At 35.8% G+C, this 12,014-nt stretch overlaps 1 protein-coding gene across 1 annotated transcript in view; it reads right to left on the bottom strand.

The window, feature by feature from the left end:
• Nucleotides 1–5,484, bottom strand: part of LOC134803062 (gastrula zinc finger protein XlCGF57.1-like) — a 62,887-nt gene extending 57,403 nt beyond the window's left edge. Inside the window, exons 1-2 of the mRNA XM_063775768.1 lie at nucleotides 5,357–5,484; nucleotides 4,868–5,003 (exon numbers count right to left, since the gene is read on the bottom strand). Coding sequence (XP_063631838.1) covers nucleotides 4,868–4,990 — 123 coding nt within the window. The 5' untranslated portion in view covers nucleotides 4,991–5,003; nucleotides 5,357–5,484. The remainder of the gene's footprint in view (nucleotides 1–4,867; nucleotides 5,004–5,356) is intronic.
• Between the last annotated feature and the right edge of the window lie 6,530 nt (nucleotides 5,485–12,014).

Genomic DNA, 12,014 nt, shown 5'->3' with positions numbered 1-12,014 from the left:
TGTCAGTTAAAAGTTAAATTTGACAGCTCCGAACAACTGACAGGCTGATATCGTCCGGCGAACTGGTAATCTGTGGGCCCCTTTATAATATCGTTATGACTTATTATTTCGGCCCAAAATGTTATAAAGATTATATTATTCATAAGAAAAAGTGAGAATTTAAATTTTGTATTACTGTTATGTAATAAAATATATACGTTAAACGTGTTTCCTTTTTTACTTTGTAACCTGTAAATAACGAACTGGCTAGAGCTTTACCTTTTGAACGCCACGCAATTGATGTCGATCGTTTTTTGATGAAAAATTCTAATAAAATCTACTGAAAACACCACACTTTTAGGTTGGCATTATTTATTCACTAAATTTTACCCCCGTGGCGTCAGGGGTACGGCAAATGGATACGGCTTTTGGCGTTCAAAAGGAAAACGGTAAAATCGCCCCGAGTGTATTGTGACGCGAGCGACTCAACTGTATAGCAGCTTGACATCGTCCAATATTCTAATGCCGAGTAAGATGTAGAATTCTATAGCCAATCAAAACTTACACGAACTTGTATGATAGGTTGGTAAAACATTAAAAAGTTTAAAACTCAATTAAAATTGAATATTTATTAAGATTGAAATTTATTCCCAATACGTTTTCGTAAAGCTTGATTAAACTTATTATGAATAGGTATGTAAATGGGTTTTTATCTATAGAGATAACACTAAGCTTATTTATTACTCTAAGAAAGACTACATATTCGAGCATGAATAGTATGGACAATCTATTGCAATAGTCGTATCTAAGCACCGTATTTGATAGCACAGCGTGTGAAGAGTTATCATAAACGTAAAATTTCGATTCGATTTCATCATCCCGTTTGGAAGGCCTTTAAAATAACACTTCCAGAGTGATTTCACACTGTGCTATCAAACGCGCTGCAGAGTTAGTTTAGACGGACTCACGGGCGTAGGTATGCCAATGTATGCTCCAGAACAACTAACTTGTAATAATGTATGCCCCTCCCCTTTCCCTTGGCCATCAGCCATATAAAGTATATACCTACATCAGTATCTTAACAACAATAATTAAAATAACATCGAATAATAATTCAGTTCATTTGATTGTAAAAGCTATTATAATGTTTAAAATTATACAATAGTAAAAATTAGATTTCTTAAGTAATAACTTTATCAACATTGACTAAGAGTAATTTTCCTTATCCTCCCATTTTTTTAAAGTGAAAGCAAATAGTCCCGTTAAACCGGGGTATGCATATACATAATATAATCCATCCAGTCACCACTGTTTTTCTGTATTATTAACTGTATTTTATTATTTATTGTAAGGATTATTAAATTCTTTTAATTTAATATATTTCGAAGGTTTCTCGTGGTGAACTTTTCTAAGGTGTCTTCTTACACCATCTTGCCGAGGAAACCTCTTATAGCATATTTCGCAAGCGAATGGTCTCTCCCCAGTGTGCACTCGATAATGTTTCTTCAATTCAGCAATAACTGGATACGACTTATCACACACATCGCAATTGTGAGGCATACTTTTTGAATGCATACGTCGGATATGAACTGCTAAGGCAGATTTGTGTTTAAATTGCTGGCCGCACACTTCACATGAGTGCCGTTTAAAGTCCTCGTGTACTTTCATGTGATCTTGCAAACTTTTTTTCATTCTGAAGTTCTTATGACATATTTCGCATTCGAAAGGGCGTTCCTCAGAGTGTGTTTCTCTGTGATTTCTTAAAATACCTTTTGTTGAAAATCGTTTGCTACATATTTCACACATAAATGGCCTGTCTTCTGTCCGCCCTTCCTTTTTGGCTTCTTCCTCCCTTTTTTGCTCAGCGTGCTTTTCCATGTGTTTATTTAATGTCCCCTGTAATGCAAATCGTTTGCCACATATGTCGCAACAGAACTGTTTGTCCATAACTTGATTGTGTTTCTCCAATAAATGTTTCTTCAAGCTATATCTATAGCGGAACTTAGTTTCGCAAGTTGCACAGGTATAAGGCTTTTCCCCCGTGTGTACGCGCATATGTACATTTAAATTCTCCTTTATTATGAATCGTTTACTACACAGAAGACATGCGTGCTTGTAATCCTCACTGTGAACTTTCAAATGTAGATTTAAAGCACCTTTCGATGTGTACCCTTTATTGCATTTTTCACACTTAAAAGGTTTCCCTCCAGAATGGTCAAATTTATGATTATTCAAGGCAAACTGCGTATTAAACTTCCTTTCACAAATATCGCAAGTGAACGGATAATCACCGGAATGATTTTTTTTATGAGTGTTTAAGGCGCTTTCCTCTGCAAATTGTTTTTTGCATATATCACATGTAAAATCTTCAGTTTCATCAGCAAATTCTGTTTTGCATGTTATCTCTCCCGGCTCTACGCTACTAGGATCATATTTCAAATGTTTTCTCATATGAACTGTTAAGTGGCCCTTTTGTCTGAAAGTTTTGTTGCATAATTCACATGAATACGGTCTTGCACCTGTGTGCCCCCGCATATGCACAACATATTGATTTTTTTGAATGAATCGCGTGCCACACACTTCACATGAGAATTTGAACTTCCCTATGTGATATGCGTAATGTGTGTTTAAGTGGCTCCTTTGTGCGAATTTTTTGTCGCATACATTGCATGAGTAAGGCTTTTCTCCAGTATGGGAGCGACGATGGATCATGAGTCTGGTTTTAGCGTTTGTATTCTCGAACTTTTTGTGGCATATGTCGCACTCATGCACTTTACTGCGGCCAGAAGCTCGAGCCGGCTTGGAGTCGTCGAGGTCAGTGACGGTATCCGCCGGTGAAGAGTCGCGGTCGGTCGCGGTAGAAACTGGCTTCGCTGAAGGCCCTGGTAGCCCACCGTATATGGCCACTGAAACAATAAGATTAAAGCTTCATCTTAAAATCAGGAAGTGTTTATGGAATACATATAAGAGATCCTATCGAGACGCCAGTGGTTCTCAGCTCTCATTTTTGTAGTCAACTTTCAACCCTTTTTGTTTTGCCATATCCGTCTATCTGACCGTCCACGCCTTAGTTCAGTGATATTAATGCAAGAAAGTATGGTCATATACATAGCAATCGCGCCAACAAAGTGGTAAAGTAAAAACTAGAAAATTATTACACTAAATTGGGTATGTTTATTACTTAACATTTTAGTGTATGATGATTGGATAGGTATTTCGAGACGAATATAAAATTTTGAATAGAACTCTAACTTTTAAAAAGTTTTGCCAAAAAAACCATGAAACTAAATCTTAATTAAGACTCAGTTAAATCTATTTTTAACAGGCTTTTATTAGGTCGACCTGTATGTAACTAACATGTAATGGAATCTAAGGTAACTAATTTAACCATCTTCCAAGGATCGTAGCGTCATGAAAATTGGCAGCTGTATGTAGTTCTGATGACAATACAATAATATGGTACTGTCGAACTGATCTGATGATGGAGACAGGAGGTGGCCATAGGAACTCTCGACCTGTATGTAACTAACATGTAATGGAATCTAAGGTAACTAATTTAACCATCTTCCAAGGATCGTAGCGTCATGAAAATTGGCAGCTGTATACAGTTCTGATGACAATACAATAATATGGTACTGTCGAACTGATCTGATGATGGAGACAGGAGGTGGCCATAGGAACTCCGTGATGAAACAACGCAACCTAATTGTGTTAGGGGTTTTTAGAATTGTCTCGATGAGTATTAGTTGTCTGTCGTAAGAAAAGTACAGTCAGCAATAAAAGCTTGATCCAAAAATGTAATTTTTGCCAAAAACTTATTTTAGACATACTGATTAGTGATCATATGACTGAGTACACACCTGATACGACCTCGCCATCAGCCATCTCCACCTCTGACTTCTCCAGCTTGATATCGCCTGCAGCAAAAACGAACATTTTTTTAATATATGGCGACCGTAAACCCACCCAAATTTCACGAATTTTCGAAAATTCACCCAACCCCATCTCACTAGTACTAGAACTTTGAACAGTATTTGTTGAAATACTTATGACATATTTCGCATTCGAAAGAGCGTTCCTCAGAGTGTGTTTCTCTGTGATTTCTTAAAATAAGTTTTGTTGAAAATTGTTTGCTACATAAATTTAAACATTGTTATTTCAACCCTTGGTGGGTTGAAATACAACAACCCCATCTCACTAGTACTAGTACTTTGTCATCTCACTAGTACTAGTCACATGAACCTGCCGCCTAAAATCCGCTCACATGCAATCAAAGTTACATTCAAAAACAAAAATAGTTTTAAGTGTCATTTTAAAACGACATTCTGAAATAACATGATATTTAACATTAATATCCAAGTCACTGACATATTTTAAGTCGAAAAACGCTCGACATGTTTCACTCCATACCGAAAAAACGTTAAAATACGTGAGTGACTCCGTTCTTAATATATTTAATATGTCTGTCTCACGGAAGTTTTGTTATTAATATCCAAGTACATATATCTGTGCCTGGTACTCACATTTGATGGTCTTATCTCCACCTGCTTTCTCCAACTTAATTTTAAAGTTGTCATCTGAAATAAAGATAAATAAATATCTCAAGCGCAGTTTTACTTAATAGTTGTACTAAGAGGACAGGTCACTAAGCCTTATGGAAAAAATCAGTTTAATAGTAATTTTATATAGTAAGTTCTTTAAAGTACCAGTCCAACCAGTTTTTATTCTTGGTTCTTACATTATATATTATATATACACATATATAAATGTGATCAGATTAGAATATGTTTCCTTTGAAGTAATGAAATTATGGACTATTATACCTAAAACACAGAGAACAAGGCGGTTCCCAATTATCTATTTCAAGCTTATACATGTGATATCTTACTGGTAGACAGTACTCCCTTGAACCGCGCATGCAGCTCGGCCTGGCTGCGCTGCACTTGTAGCTTGAAGTTATTCGCATCCCGCAGCCGCCCCACACACACATCACAGATTCCACACTCTTCATTTCCTACACCAAGCTGCAAAATAATAAATAATAATAAATAAGATTAAGTTGCCAGATAAATTCCATAGTTAATTATCACAAATAACTTAATTAATTAGCTGGTACCAACTTTATTATATTAAATACAAGTACCAGTATTGATTTATAATGTAATCAACATATCAGTAGAACTAGCAATAGGCTAAAGCATCAACTAGACCGGTTGATTGAGAAATTGATGCATCAAATAAAACTATAAAATCCTGCAAAGTAAGAATTTCACAATATAGCTGCAGAAAGATTGTCTATCTTTCTGCAGCTATATTATGAAATTCTTAATCCCAACATAATCGTAATAATATATCTCGATAAAGTTGCTATATTTACATTAATATCGAAGCAGGCTTTCAGCATGTCATAATATATCTCTGTTTTGCCGAGATGTTTATACACAGTCTTGAGCCCCTTCTCCGGCGGCCGCACCAGACAGCAGCTACACGAGTGCAACTCCTCCATTTTCTTGCTTGAGAATCACTACGGGAATTGGGTACCATTCACAACAGAAATTTACTTTTTCAATACGAAAGACAGGCAGTATATCGATCGTAAACTTGGAATAGAGGGGCACTCACAGACTAAGAGATACTACGAGTGCGTTAGCGGCGTTTGGCGACTGCGGCGACTGCGACTGCGTCTCAGCTGTCACATTGAATTGACGTTAAGTTTTTTTTTTTGCTGTAAGTGCTTTAATTGCTGGCTATCGTTACTTTGATGGCCAAGTTCGGAAAAATCATTCCAAGTTTTATCATTACTATCTAGACAGCACTATTAGTGGTCATATAAAAAAAAACTAAACGTCAACGTCATGCGCTAACGGATCAATGATAGCAAAGAGTATAATATATGTATAGTAATGAATGATAGTCGGATGAGACGCCATTGATACAAGACGCTACGGTTAACGGTATCAACGCAAGCCACGCGTCCTCTTAATCTGTCCTAAATCTAAGCCTTGGTCTTTTCTTCACAGATCTTTTGTGTTAATTTAGTCAACTCTGTTGTGAATGATACCCGTAGTGACTCTCAAGTAAAATAATGGAGGAGTTGCACTCGTTTAGCTGCTGTCTGGTGCGGCTGCCGGAGAAGCGAAGCGACTCAAGACGCTGTATAAACATCTCGGCAAAACCGAGATCTATTACGACATGCTGAAAGACTGCTTCGATATTAATGTAAATATGGCCACTATCCAGATACTATTACGTTGACTACCATAAAACCATCCAACGTCCAGCACCACAGCTATGGTCCGCAAGTTCAATACGTAATTAAGACGAAACGGGAGCTGAGCTAAAAGTCAATTTTGAGATTTCAAGCTGAATATACCCGTCGCTCTGACGGGGCGTGAGAGACTGTATTTGTGTGTGTAATGCACGCACACAGATGCGTACGCTTGCACCCGCGCGCGCCTCATTGCCGACAATTTGCAATGTTATTTTTCGTGCGTTACTGCCACGAGGCGTTCACTTATTACTTACTGTGTTGCGATTGAATTTTTTGACCCGGCTTACGTTTACGGAACTCGATAATCTTTCTACTACTGTGACTTGGCTTTGTTTACTTGACTTTGCTGATCAGCTTATTGTTTTGGACTCCGTGAGTTGTGGTTACCTATTGGACCGCACGCAATTCATCTACCTTTATTCAAGTAATTAAGCGTAATTAGCCGAAACCTTTATAAGAGTGTAATTCATAAGAAGTACATAAGATATAATTTATGTACTGGTTTGCTGTTAGCTTTTAATTGTATCACTTTACATATATGTTACTCAAATAACTAACACGGTTACACTGTTGTAAGAACATTATTTTTCAGGTAGGCCTTATTATACCTACTATAGGCCTTATTACCTCCTAGTACCTTAGTAGTAGTAGTACTACTACGGAAATTGATTCAAAGACTCAAGACTGACTTAAGTGGCAGTAGGGTGTAGGGTTTTTTCTAGGCTTAATGAGTTCGCTGAAGCTTATTTTTTATACTTAGCGCACAGAACCACTAGTTTAACAGTATCAGCTCTAACCACATGTCACCATTTTGTCCTTTACGTAACAAACTCAGGGGCCCAGAATATCCGATGTACCTATCAAATCAAGGTTCTGTACCAAATAAGGCCCGGTTATTATAGTTCGTTATTTTTTAGCATTAGAAAGAAGGTAAACAATCATGACGTGTCTTTTTATTAATAATTATTGAAAAACGCTTTCAAAAATTAGTTTATATTACTTATGAAAGCAAAAGAATATAAAAAAGTATATGATTAATACATACATACATACATACATACAATCACGCCTATTTCCCGGAGGGGTAGGCAGAGACCACGGATTTCCACTTGCTACGATCCTGACATACCACTTTCGCTTCCTTCACATTCATAACATTCCTCATACACGCTCGCCGGTTTAGGGTGCTCTTGCTCATTAATATGATTAATATGATTTATAATTCTAACATATTTGCTATGACTTATTTTTCAATGGTAATTTTTAATAAGACATGTCAAAATCTGTTACCTTAATGCAAAAAAAACGAACTTTAAGCGTGCTAACTTTCAAAATTTCATTTTTTATAAGATAGTATAAGTAGATGGGCAAAAATGTTGCGTCCATGTCCACCAGTGAGTAAGTGATTGAGATACCTAAACATTTAACTTTATAATGTAAAATGATATAATTTACTAACCTACTCGTTTAATTTCAGGTAGGTTGAATAAGGAACCAAGTAACCATGGGGAGGAGCAGTATTTACTAACATTTTCTTTTTGGGTCTTCAGAGTGTATCGTTTCCTTTTTTTTGCACATATTACACTTAAATATATATTCTCTGTGTAAACCCTTACGTCTTTCAATGACAAAGGCAAGATCAGCAAATGTACAATTTGTATGATCGTGCCTGATATTTGAGATCACAGAAAATAAATATTTTAAATCCACTATTCTGCGACCTTCTAAAATTTTGTTTTATCATGATTCATGATCAAAAAGCTCGGATTCAATAGTCATATCAAACGTCGATTATGCAGTTGATGATGAGCTTGCATTTTCTACCATTGGTGCTGCAAATGCATCAACCGGTGGCGATAAACTTTGCCCTCTTGTAAAACAAATTACTATTGTGATTGTGTCCAGCAAAAGGCCAAAATTCGGTTTACTTTCCTGTTTAAAATATTACTAATTTATTCATATTTCAGATTAGGTACATAGGTAACTGTCTGAATGTTACAATGCCAGCTGGCAAATTCTATCACATTTGTTTGTTTGGTAGTCATGGTAACATTCACTTACATTGATATCCTTATTAAGATCTGTATCTTATTATCCAGACCTTAAAATATTGCCACCGTTGCCCTTTAAAAAAATACTGTTTAAATAATTGGCTACTCAAACAATGCTTCTATAGTATAAATAATGACTACACAAAAATGGGTAGTATTGTATATAATGCACGAAATAAGGCCCGATTCTTAAGCGGGTTTAAATTTTGAGGCCATGTCCGCTAATACTATAGACAAAATATCAAGTTTAACAAACACAAAAAAAAAACATTGATGGGCCTTATTTTATAATTTAGGCCTTACTTTGTAATTTAAAGTAGAGTTAGGCCAAGAAAAATCTATAGCGATTTTGATAGAACACGCAGTGCAAGTATTATTTCAAACGTCGCTTCTATGAAATTATGACATATAAATAACACTTGCACTGCGTGTGCTATCAAAATTGCTGTAGACTTTTCTTGGTCTGACTCTAAAATATTCTTTATTACACCACAAACATAAAAACAAATTTAAAAAAAACCGGCGAAGTGCAAGTCGGACTCGCACACGAAGGGTTCCGTACCATTATTTATAAAAACGGTCACCCATCCAAGTACTGACCCCGCCCGACGTTGCTTAACTTCGGTCAAAAATCACGTTTGTTGTATGGGAGGCCCCACTAAAATTTTTATTTTATCCTGTTTTTAGTATTTGTTGTTATAGCGGCAACAGAAATAAATCATCTGTGAAAATTTCAACTGTCTAGCTATCACGGTTCGTGAGATACAGCCTGGTGACAGACGGACGGACGGACAGCGGAATCTTAGTAATAGGGTCCCGTGTTTTACCCTTTGGGTACGGAACCCTAAAACCGATTTACAATGTAGATAAAGGTAGCAACAGGCGGTCTTGAAATGAAATGAAATGAAATGAAATGAAATGAAATGAAATGAAATGAAATGTATTTATTTGTCAGAATATGGTACATTGATGTGATCTTAAATTAGAATGAATGCAAGTTCCATCATATTCTACCGTGAAGTCGGTGTACAAATATTTTTACTTATATCTAATTCTTACATATATATCTTTGGTTTACACAATATATTAAAATATAACTAGGTACAATCAAACAGCTAAACTATGAAGCTAATCAGTTTGATCCAGAAACTCTTTTACACTATAAAAACAATGCTTAAGTAGGTAAGAATCTAAATAATGTTTGAACAATGTGGTTGGTTTGTTTTTTAGATCATCAGGTAACTTATTATATACCTTTATTGCCATAAAGTAAACATTTTTTTGAAATAATACCAAGTTGGATTTTGGCAGAGTTAACTTGTGCTTCCATCTGGAATTTGAACCATAGGCCTCCTCTCTGGTTTTAAAGAATTGAGGGTGCTGTTTTACTAATAGACAACATTCCTTAATATATATACATGGCAATGGTAATATTCTTAATCTAATAAATAATGGCTTACATGGTTCTAGGTATCCAACTTGACTCAATATTCGAATACACTTTTTTTGTGCCTTAAACGCTCTATCTACATCTACGGAGTTGCCCCAAAGAATTATACCATATCTCAATGTAGATGAGACGTAAGCGTGATATGCACTAAGGGCGGCCGCAAGTGAAGCCACTTTTCGTGTTCTATCTAAGGCAAATAAAAACCTATTAATTTTTAAGCAAATGGATTCAATGTGACTTTTCCAATTACAATGTTTGTCTAAATTAAACCCTAGAAATTTCGTAGTTTCAACCTCTGTAATTTTCTCGTCCCTATAAGTGACATCTACTTTTAATGGGTTGGCTTTATAAGTCTGAAATTGCACTAATGTCGTTTTGGTTACATTTATTCTTAACTATATATTTATTTATTCTTATCGCTGTTAGTTCTTATTCTTCGTTTGTTTAGCATTAGAGTGAAGGTGACGTGTCTTTTTAAGCATGCAATCGTATAATTATTTAGCTTTTTTTGTAATAGTTATGTACTTAGTGGTTAATATTAGTATTTACTATTTTTTTTTTCAATAATGCTTAAAAACGAAGTATAGACATGACAACCAAATATTAACGCCATTGTAGGGCAGGATATACAGAACATGAATCATTAGTACTGTCACGCTCCGTGATTGTTGAGCCATTTAGGGTTCTAGCTAAATTGGACATTCCATAGAGCACGAGCAAGTATGGAACAACCAATTCAGCTAGGACCCTAAATTGCTCGACAATCACGAAGCGTGCCTGTAGGTACCTAAAAATTTTGTTAACCCATTTTAACCATGCAATAAAATATTTTTGATTTTGATTTCTAATTTGAAATATTAGAATCAAAAAGTTCATAATAGATTGTATATCATAACTACAAAAATGTGTTCCCTACTCTCAACCCAAAACCCCTTGTATCTTAGGATCTAGATATTTTCACACAAGACGGTTTATCGATAACTTCTTACATCACTAGATTATCGACATTAAATGTCGACTATTGCCCATCACTTTTCTGGCTGTGTACGTATTTAGAAACTTGACTCCGCCCCTAAAATTAGTGCGATAGGGACAACTGCAGCTGAGGCGAAAAATCCTGCGTAAAAATGACAAAAATCGAGGTTTCGTAGTCCTCTTTTTCCTCCCCCAAAACTTAACCAATCGTAACCAAATTTGGAAATCTAAATGATTATGAAATTATCTGTGTCGGACCGTTTTGCTTTTTTGGCTAATTGATATCAGTTTTGAATACCACGCCTCTCATTGCGGCATAGTCTATTAGGCCATTTTGGCCGTTTTTGAAGGGCTCTAGCGCCTTAAAAAACAAAAATATCAAAAAAAGCAAAACGGTCCGACACAGATATTGATAATATTAATCTGTGTTGAAAAAATCATTGCTCTAGCTTCAAAAACCACGGAGGAAAACGAGGACTACGTTTGTATGGAGGAATGACCACTCCTGTTGGCTCTTAAGTATGAATACCAATGTTCTTTTGAATTAATAATCCCGGTAAAAATCTTAAAATAAGTCGCCTTAATAGAAAGGTGGGAAGGAGGGGGCTGGGAGGGGGAGGGGGGAAAACCCCCCCTCCCAACTTTCCCACCGCGGAAATGCTTGGTTTCTGAATTATTCCATGGTCTAATAAAACATGGTCTTCTATTCCCAGAGTGACACGGGCCTACGTCACAATAACATTGCCACTTTATTTCAACATAACATGTTACATGGGTACATTATAGAGTCTGGCTACTGAAATATTACACAAATGTTTGGCGGGAAATCCAAAAAATCTTGGGCTGGTCACACTTTATGTAGTAGGAATAATAGTTTTGATACTAGAAAATATTTATGATTTTCTGTGCACACGTAAGGTACCTAAGGATATACATAAGTTAAATATACGTTGACGTGCACTCAAAGTCAGCTCACATAATTTCTACCACTATGTAAAGTACTTACAGTCAACGATAAACACATACTTATGTTAACACTTTCTCACCATATGTATACCATTGTAACAAGGCGAAAAATAAAATGTAGTGTAAATAAGACCTAGCTCGATAATACCGTAATATTAATCCATCACCAAAAAAAATACATAAGTAGAGTCTGGCTAGCCAAAAATTGTTGACAGATATTCCGTTGTTGTATCACCAATTGTCTATGATTTAAAAAAAAGCTAAAAGTTAGTTGTCAATTTATGTCATTCATTCAAATTGTTTGCGGTTTTTAAGGGGTTTA

The sequence above is a fragment of the Cydia splendana genome, chromosome 26 (genome assembly GCF_910591565.1).
Source record: "Cydia splendana chromosome 26, ilCydSple1.2, whole genome shotgun sequence".
In the NCBI taxonomy this organism is placed as follows: Eukaryota; Metazoa; Arthropoda; class Insecta; order Lepidoptera; family Tortricidae; genus Cydia; species Cydia splendana.
The sequence above is the reverse complement of the archived record's forward strand: the minus strand, read 5'-3'. Positions and strand labels throughout refer to the sequence as shown.